The following is a 9,105-nucleotide window of genomic DNA, read 5'->3' on the forward strand; positions in this document are numbered from 1 at the left end:
ACCTTCGCCCTCTCTCTGCATCCTGACCTTCAGTCGGCTGAATTGATTTTCCTGGACTTCCCTGAGGTCTGTCTCAACCTTTTAGGTGAAACACCTCATTGCCCTCTCTCTCCGAACAAAGGCCCAAGCCATGTGACTCTCTGACTTCACCTTTTCTAAGCCTTCAAAGCTAGTCCTTATCATGGTTCTCTCCCAAAAGGCTCCGAACCACCTTTTCAAGCATCACTACTGGTTCCTTCTGGCAGCTCCTACCAAGTTCTGGCTGGCTGGAAAGTCTGACAGTAGATGCGTCCCAAGAACGTCTCACACCCATCTCAGTCCAGCCATTGGTTGTCACTGAAGACTGGCTCCTCCTTCCCTACCCTCCAACCCTAGTCATTTTCTCAGAATCATATATTCCAAAATTTGAAAATATCCTAATGCCTTACCCAGCCAGTATTAAGCTAATTTCTAGATGTGCAAGGAAGACAGAAGAATGAAGACAGGGACAGGAAGAGATTCTCTTGGAGGGCTGAGATTGTGTGGTGGAGGGGAAGATATGCCTAAAACATGAGAAATGGGGACTTGGGAGGCAGGATCCCTTTCTGCAGCTGCCTAGTTACACTGCTAGCACTAACTACCCAGTTTCAGAGTTAGATGGAAGGCAGAAGGAGAGGAGAAACCAGTGCCAAGGAAGCAGGGGCGGGCAGGAAAAAGAAGATAAAGCAGAAATTGTCTGAGCCTTGTTCAGGTCTCCCTGCTTTCCGCCATGAGGAGACGTGTCCGTGTCACTCCCCCCACCCTGCACAAGTGTAGTGGTTTGGAGACAAGGTCGAATGAGAGCAGAACGTGAAGAATGCAGCCCCAAGCAAGAAGCTCTGCCAAGCAAGGCAGAGGTGAGACAAGGGTTCCTTCCTTTCCTCTGGACAGGAAACTCCCTTCTCCAGGCAAAGTGTGAGGAGAATAAGAAAGCCTAGCTCTAAGACAGACAGTTTCAGGGTCCAGTTCACTTTATTAAGAAACCTGATTATTCAAAAGGAGGGGATAGGGAAACCCCAACTCCTAGTGCCAGAGGCCTCTCCCATCTCCTTTGGCATCACAACCAGAGGAGGAAGCTGCCTCTCACCCCCACCCTCCAAATCATAAGCTGGGGAAATTGCTGGAAGAACTCCAATTAGATATCACCCCCTCCTAACTGAGGGAGTGAAGTAACTCCCAGTAGCAGTAGGGGCCGGGGAATGCTCTAGGGGGAGAGGAAGGGGGCAGACATTCTATGGGGAATATTTGTAAACAAATAACATCCCTAACTCCCAGGATAGAGCAATCAGGGCAGTTCAAGCCCTGTTAATTAATGGCCACCACCCCCCATCCCCTAAATACCCCTCTAATTTTTTTTTAAATAGGCCACAGTACCTCCGAGTAGAGTGAGATAAAGAGCTAGGAAAAGATGAGTGGAGATCTAGGGGAAAGAGCTAAAGTTGGGAAGACAGGAGAGGGAGAAGGGCTAGCCTAACTTTGAGGGGAACCCTATATTGTTACAAACAGCTTGTAGCAATAGCATGCTAAATCCCCCCTCCCCCAGCCCCAAAACCCGGATGAAAGAACCCCTCCCGAGTCCCCTGGACTCCACAGCTCGGCTCCAGTCTGTTGTTCCATTTCTGGGGACACTAAAATGGGGGTTCGGTGCAGGTGACAGGTTAGAGAGGCTCAGAAGGACTCTTCAGAGTGACTGTGGGGAGAAGGCATCTCAGAAGTCAAACTCCTCGTGGTCCCCAGTTCCCTCCTCCCCTTGGGGCCCCCATACTCGTCGGTAATTACTCTCCAACTGACGCTGTCTTTGTCGTTCTTTCTGCGCCTCCTCTGCTCCCTGGATCTGAAGGACAAAAAGAAAGATGGATGGAATGGAAGAGGTTGCCTGACGACCCAGAGGAAGCACTGGGGAAGGGCAAACGGCTGAGGAGGGAAAGGGCCTCACCAGGATGTTGAAGAAGATCTCTTTGAGGTTCTTGGTGTCCTCATCAGACAGCCAATGTCCATCCTCCTCCTCACTCTCTCCAGCCCCTGGCCGAACAATCTTGATCTCCACTTTACCTAGGGGAGGGGCAGAGGGAGAGAGGAGAGTTAGAAACCTCAGCTGGGCTGCCCCGTAGATGGATCCCCTCTCCAAGGGTCCCCCCGCCACCTCTACTTTCAGCCACGAGCCTCCGCTCTAGGGTTGTCTCTCCCAGTTGGAATGTTTGCTCCTTAACTGCAGGGACTCTCCTGGCATTCTAGGAACTTAGCACTGTGCTCTGCAAGTGCGTAATAAATGTTCTGTAGTACATTCCCCCACTCCGTGGCCAACCCTCTCCACCCCCCAGCCCTCCCAGGCCCCCGAGGCTCTCTTTCCCACCTTCAGCTGTGAGCCCCTCCCTCTCAAGCAGGTCCTTCACCAGTCCCTCTATATGTTTCACTTGGGGATTCTCCCTCTTCATCTCAAAGACAGACAGATCCTGATTTGGGCCTCCAGCACGGAGTCTGGTGACCCGGACTCTGACCCGGTGCTCAGTTTCCTCATCTTTTGGGGGACACCGCAGGGAGAAGGAGGGGACCAGAGAAGCCAAAGAGTAATAAATCATTAAGTAAGTCAGGGATAAAGGAGTCATCTCTATTACCAAGCCCCATTTATTCTTCCACCTTATTATATGCATATATAAGGTTTCCAAAATAAAGGAGGCTAGTAGGCCCTCCACCCAACCCAAAAGGTTATCTTGCCAGAGTCATGCATTATCCCATTCTAAGTCCTCTTTTATACTGCCCATTATCCAGAGGATCCTGGAGAAAGAATATTGGGAACACAGGAAAATAATAACTCTAAATTCCATATATGAAACCTATCTATCAGCAATGAACGAGTCCATATTTGCAAAATGGCAGCAACCAAATTGGAATCGCAATGCTGGATGGATCTGGAAACCAAGCCAAAATGGGCTGGTTCATTTGAAACAGGTGAGTTTGGGCATATAGACCTCAACAACAAGGTTGGCTGAGTGGGGCAGCTATCACTGAATTTCTTGCTCGTACCTGTGGACTGAGGTGAGGGAGGGCTGGTTGGAGGGGTAGCACCACCCTCCATGGGCCCCTTCCCCTGGTCAGGTCCCTGTCTTCCATCCATCCTCTGAATGAGCTTGTTGAGAGTGGATGCCAAGGCCTGGGAGGCTTGACTGCGTTCTGTTGCACTCCTTGGCTCATCTGGATCCAGCTCTGATTCTGCCTAGAAATACCCAAGGGCAGGGAGGAGGGTGGGAAGAGGTCAGAGGCAACTGTGGGGAATCCAGAGTTGGGGGATCAAAGTCCTCTGCCCCTTGGGTTGGGTTTATTAGACAAAAAGGCTCCCACCCCCTTTTCTCCCAAAGCTTATAACTCTCCTGCATAGCTAAAGAAGGTAAGTGAGTATAAAGATGACTAGATTTGGATCCAGAAGACTGGGGTTTGAGTATTGTCTCAGTCACTAGTTATGTACCCTTAGTCCCTAAACCTTAATCTCCTCATCTGTAAAATGGAGTGAATAATATTTATGCTATACAAATGAGAATGAAATGTATTGAGTAAACCACTGAAATAGTATGAAAATGGCAGCTAACACTAGTTGCTCCTTCTGTTCCTTTCCCAAATTTCTTCCCTTGTGATCTCACACTGGTGACACATCTTACCTCTTGGATAATGTTATCCAACTCCTTCTCCATCCCAGTCTTCACTTCAAACCGGAGCCTGCCTCGGTCTGACGGTAGCAGCATCCCTTCTAGCTCCTTTTCAAACTCCCCCAAGAGTCGTTCTTCCTCATCTGCTTCTTCCTCCTCGATCCTCTCTTCTTCAACACCATCAGCTTTGACTTCTGGACCCTCATGGGCAGTTTCTGAGCCGCTTTCTTCGTCTCCTTCCCGGCCCGGGTTTAGTTTCCCCTGTGACAAGGAAAAGATTGGGGAGAAAGAAAAGCTGAAGAGTGAAGGGGAGGAAACGGGGTCCCGAAAGGAATTCCAGAGAGGAATAAATAAGAGGCAGCTATTTGTCAAGGTGGACATGATAAAGTCTCAGGAGAAAGGAAAGAAAAGGGTCCTTAGGGATTTGGGGAGGTGGGGAAGAAGAAAGGACAATTAACTAGAAGGAAAAGACTTAGAGCAGGGAAAATGCAGGAGAAGCTGAGAATAAATAAATTCCTCCACAACAGGCACACCAAAGACAACAAACAACATGCTACTGTCATGCTGAAGAGTCCATACCTTTTTGGTCCCACCTTTCAGTTCCTCTATGAATCGAACCAAGTCCCCTGGATTCCGAATGACCTTGACCTGCACATTCTCATGGAAACCTGGAGAAAAAGGACAGGAGTGTACCCATTGTGTGCTAAGCTCCCTTTCTGGGATGAGGTGAAGAGAAATAGGGATGGAGAAATAGAGGAAACAGGTCCATGCCCTCCCAGTTACCAGCCTGATAGGTGAAATACTCACATAGAGAACACAGGCAGCTAGAATGTTAAGAGGTACTTGAGAGGAGTGAATGTTAAAAGGCCCTGGATTCCAATCCCAACATGGCCACATATTAGTTATGGGATTTGCCAACCCCGGTCTCTAAGCCTCAGTTTTGTCATCTATAAAATGAGAGTAATGATACCTCAACTCCCTACTTCAAAGGCACTTGTGAAGATCAAATTAAATAAGGTGAAAGTCCTACCCAAGTGTAAAGCACTTATTAGTGAGCCAAGGGTGAGGGACAAATTGTGAGGGGTCAGAAACTGAAAGACCTGGCAATTGACTGGATGTGTCTGTGAGGGAGAACAAAAGGTGGACATATAGATGTCAGTGGAAAGCATCCCACAGGTTAGGCTACTGAGCTACATGGCCCTGTTATGCCTCTACTTATATTCTGCTCAAACTCTGTAGCATTTAGAAGGACTGGAGGGGGAGCAGATATTGGGTTTTTTCTAGGTTCTCTGTGCCCCATAACACCCAAAAAATTAAGTGCTTGTCCAAATGAACTGGGAATTCATGCATTAGCCCTAGCCTATCATGACGGCTTCCCACAACTCTCCTCTCAATTTCTGGTTTCTCCCAGTTTCCAAGCACAGTATGACTGGAGCTAACTCACCATCAAGAGGATCTGGTGCTGGACTTTCCTTCTCCAGGTTGGGGTCCTGATCCTAGATAGGAGGAAAAGAAAAGTAGGTTCTAATGGTTCTTTGCTTCCTGCCCCCAGATCATTCCACCACCCAAGTGCATCCCTCCACTTTAAGTTCAATGAATCTCATGAAGTCTCCTCACAAATGACCCTCAATACCTCATATCTCTCCCCAATTCAGAACAGATGGCCAAGAAGGAGTGAGCTCTTACCTCAGCCTGAGTCCCTTGCTTTTCAGAGGGCTGTTCCTCCGTCTGAATGGGCTTGTTCCAGACATCTGATTCTCCGGGGTCACCCTTGGGTGGCGTCACACCTGGGAGAAGGGATGGGATATGGCAAGGTCTGAAGGGAAAAAGGAAAACAAGGAACTACACCTGCACCTCCTCCGAACTGATCTCAACAGGTGGAACAAAGAACTCAAGACATATGGCACCCTCTTCCCTTCCCAGGGTCTACTATAACTGGCTGGGAAAGGTCATCTCCAGGATAACTGAGAGGAAATATGACCTGTTCCCTTTGTATCGAGGACCCCAAACTTTGTCTCACTCCACATTTCAAGGTCTGAGTTGTGAAGCTTCTCGGAGATTTCTTCGATTTTCTGCTTTGTATCTACTGGAGAAAAATGAAAAGGGAAATTAATTAATTGGAGAGCGTAAGAGACGAGGTGTTCAAAGTACTCCCTCTCTCCATCAAATATATTCCAGTCCTCCTAAGACTCACAGACTTGTCCCTGGATATATGCTCCATACTGCTCTGGCTGTAAAGTAGGGTGACATCGGATGGCCTGGGGAGCAGCACTTGGAGGAGGCCGAAGGAGAGGATGGGAGCAAAGTCGAGGGGTCCGAATAGTCAGCACATAAGAACATGACTGTGGCTCATCTACCCGATCAATGTAGTCACCTGAAGCGTCTGAACCTTCATCACACAGAAACTGACCAGGGGAGAGCAGATTAGTTCAGAAGGGCCCAGGGGACATGGGGTTTACTGCTGCTCTTTGGAAGGGGGAGAGGGAGCTTTGAAGGGAGAACAAAAACTTTCAGCATATTAACTAACCAGAACTAACTAGAATGACAGGCCACAGAAAGGAGAATCAGTTCATTAAGTCTGAAGTCAGGGTTAAGCAGAGACCCTATGGGGACTAGGCCCTAGGAAACAACTCTGCTCTCTCTCCTCAAGGTTTGAGAGCTGGCCTCCATTTTCCAACACTCACCCGAACTTCAGTCTCTCTAGGTCGCCCATTCAGGTCACACTTGGAGCCATTTCCATAGATCTGGCTGTGGTAGCGTTTCAGGCGATGTTGCTTGGAGGCCTGATGTATAAAGGGGGCAGGAAAGACTAAGAGGGGTGATAAATATGGTACAGCAAGAGAAACAGCCCTGAAAATAGCACATATTTGAGAAAGTCCCTAGGTGTTAAGTTGGAATGGTCATTCAACTAACCAGACCCACCCCCTACTCCCCAAAGTTCTCATACTCCAACGAGGATCCTTACTTTCCCTCCCGACCTCTCCCCGGCCCCCCCCCCCATTACTACCTTGGCAGTCTCATCATCCCAGTTGAAGGAAGATTGATAATATCCAAGATAGAGAACAGAACCTTTGATCTCTGAATCTAAAAGAAATATCAAAGTGTAGAATTATTACTCTTCTTTTAAGGGAAGAGTTCAGAATAAGGTAGGCTACCCTTTGCATAGCATTTTTTTTTTAAACACCCTGTCTTAGAATCAATGCTAAGTATAGGTTGTAAGGCAGAAGAACCATACGGGCTAGGCAACTGGAGCTACTTGTTGGTCCAGGGTCATACAACTAGGAAGGGTCTGAGCCCAGATCTGAACCCAGGTCCTCCTGACTCTAGACCTGGCATTCTATCCACTGAGCCACCTAACTGCCCCTCTTCATATAGTGATGCAGAGAACTTAGTGGGAAGAATTAAAGAATTAGAGGAATCACCTTCCATGTGGTATTGTTGTATGTGGCGTCCATAACAAAATTCATACGTCCACCAGTCCTTGGTCTAATAATGACAAAGTTAACAGTCAGTGAGACTGAGGGGGTGGGGTATCTGACCAGCTCTTAAGACCCTTTTGCCCACCTTTATACCTTCCTCAGTAGGGAATCCTTCATGTTCTCTATGGAAGGAGATCCCTTACTGCCTCTTGACCTCTCTGTCTCCAGATCTAAAAATTTCCTTAAAGTCTAAACTTCCTTCCTCTGCATTTTCAGCCCTCCCCTCTCATTCTGCCTTGCATAAAAAGGGGAAATAATAGATTTTTCCATCTCTCACTTGTTTAGTGACCTTTGGCCTTTAATTTTTTCTACCCCACCCCCCCAACCCTCTCTCCCTAGATGAACTATTTCTCCCAAACATTCTGTAATCTCAACCTAATACTACAACTCCTTTATACTCCAACACTCTTTTAGGTTGTGCTTGGGGTCTATTTAGAGTATAGGTTTATTTTTATTTTTTATTTATTTACTTATTTTAAAACCCTCACTTTCCATCTTAGAATCAATATTGTATATTGGTTCCAAGGCAGAAGGGGCTGTAAGGGTTGGGCAATGAGGGTTAAGGGACTGGTCCAGGGTCACACAGCTAGGAAGTGGATGAGGCTGGATTTGAACCCAGGCCCACCCCCTCTGAAGGTCTGACTCTCAAACCACTGAGCCACCTAGACCTATAGGTTTGTTTTTCCCTCTTTCATATTCTTTACTCTCCTTTAGTCTGTTTATACCCCACCCCTATACAAGAGCCCACCCAACAGACTCTCCTGCCCTCATTCTCCCTCCTCCAGCCCCATTCACTTTCACTAGGCAGGGTGCATCTCTCATTGGATTCAGTAGCTCTGGCACTCCCGGCCCTTTATAGGGAGGGGCGTCTTCCTCATGGTCCCGCTGGAAGTGAATGGCTCCAGCTGGTAAACGGCATTCATATCGCTGTTTGTACTTGGAGGAGACGATCACGACCTCTGAAGATTGACTCTGGAAGAGGAAAGAATGAGGTTTGGAGATTGTAATTCCAAAAAAGAGGGACGGAGGATGATGGCAGGGATCAATGACGACAACAATGACATCCCCAGCCAAGCCTGGAAGATGAACGCAATCATTGGGGAAAATGAGAACTATATTAACAGCTGCATGAGGAAGGAAGGGCAGCGATAGCACCGACATCGTCCTCACAGGGTCTGTTCCGTGCTGGCTGCCCACCTCCGGCTCACAAAGGGAATGGGGATCTCGTTTTCCCTTTCGGGGACTCAGTTTCCTCATCTGTTAAACGGAGGCCCTGCGGCTGACTAAGGTCTCACGTCCCCAACGCTCGCCCGCAGAGGGCTGCAGGGACGCCTGCCAGGATCCTCCTCGCCCTCTCCTCTCGAGATCCTCCGCCCCGTCCCCCTCACCCCCGACACTCCACCTCCACCCCTTCCCCCATTCTCTTCCGAGGCTCACCTGCCCCCCGATGACAGGCCGCGGCAGGATCTCGATACCATATCGCATCTCATTCAGCTCCTCCAGGTTCAAGCTCCCAAAGGCACAGGCCGGCACGTTGGACAAAAGCGGCCCCAGGAGCAGAGGCCATAGCAGCTGAAAGAGCAGCGACGTCGCCGCCATCTTTCGTCCCTTGGCCCGAACCAGAGAGCAGTCGCTTCCGCCCTGAACCGGGCAGCTGCCTCGGCCCGCCCCCTTACGCAGATGGATTTCATTGGTTCTTCTTTCTGCCCATCAAAGCGTCTTGGATTCCTATTGGTATACGTGATGTCGAGTAGCATGTATGAAAAGTGTCAGACTGACGGACCGATGGGAGGACAGACGGAGAGATAGACGGAGGGAGGGACAGAAAGATGGGTGGACGTTCTAAATTCAGCTGGGGTGGGAGTGCAAATTGAGTGGGAGGGTTTCGATTCTGTGATTTCTAAGACCTCTTACTGCCGTGAGTAGATTGGCTGGAGTCAGCGCTGAATCAGCCAATCAGGAGCTAG

General features: G+C 48.7%; 1 protein-coding gene across 8 annotated transcripts; it reads right to left on the bottom strand.

Moving 5' to 3' along the window:
• Positions 1-966: 966 nt before the first annotated feature.
• OS9 (OS9 endoplasmic reticulum lectin) lies at positions 967-8,737 on the bottom strand. Of its 8 annotated transcripts, none has more exons than XM_044679850.1 (16): positions 8,576-8,737; positions 7,934-8,110; positions 7,082-7,145; positions 6,667-6,743; positions 6,344-6,442; positions 5,854-6,064; positions 5,641-5,745; positions 5,346-5,446; positions 5,104-5,155; positions 4,239-4,327; positions 3,672-3,920; positions 3,043-3,232; positions 2,372-2,536; positions 1,955-2,070; positions 1,810-1,852; positions 967-1,708 (listed from the first exon to the last, which is right to left on the bottom strand). In XM_044679850.1, exons 1-16 carry the CDS (start codon positions 8,735-8,737, stop codon positions 1,677-1,679), a joined length of 1,932 nt encoding a protein of 643 aa, XP_044535785.1. In that variant the 3' UTR covers positions 967-1,676. The 8 variants fall into 8 exon arrangements, with proteins under 8 accessions (XP_044535785.1, XP_044535781.1, XP_044535784.1 ...); XM_044679846.1 differs by having other exon boundaries at positions 1,798-1,852; XM_044679849.1 differs by having other exon boundaries at positions 1,784-1,852.
• Positions 8,738-9,105: the final 368 nt, after the last annotated feature.

Source organism: Gracilinanus agilis, chromosome 5 (genome assembly GCF_016433145.1).
Source record: "Gracilinanus agilis isolate LMUSP501 chromosome 5, AgileGrace, whole genome shotgun sequence".
NCBI lineage: Eukaryota > Metazoa > Chordata > Mammalia > Didelphimorphia > Didelphidae > Gracilinanus > Gracilinanus agilis.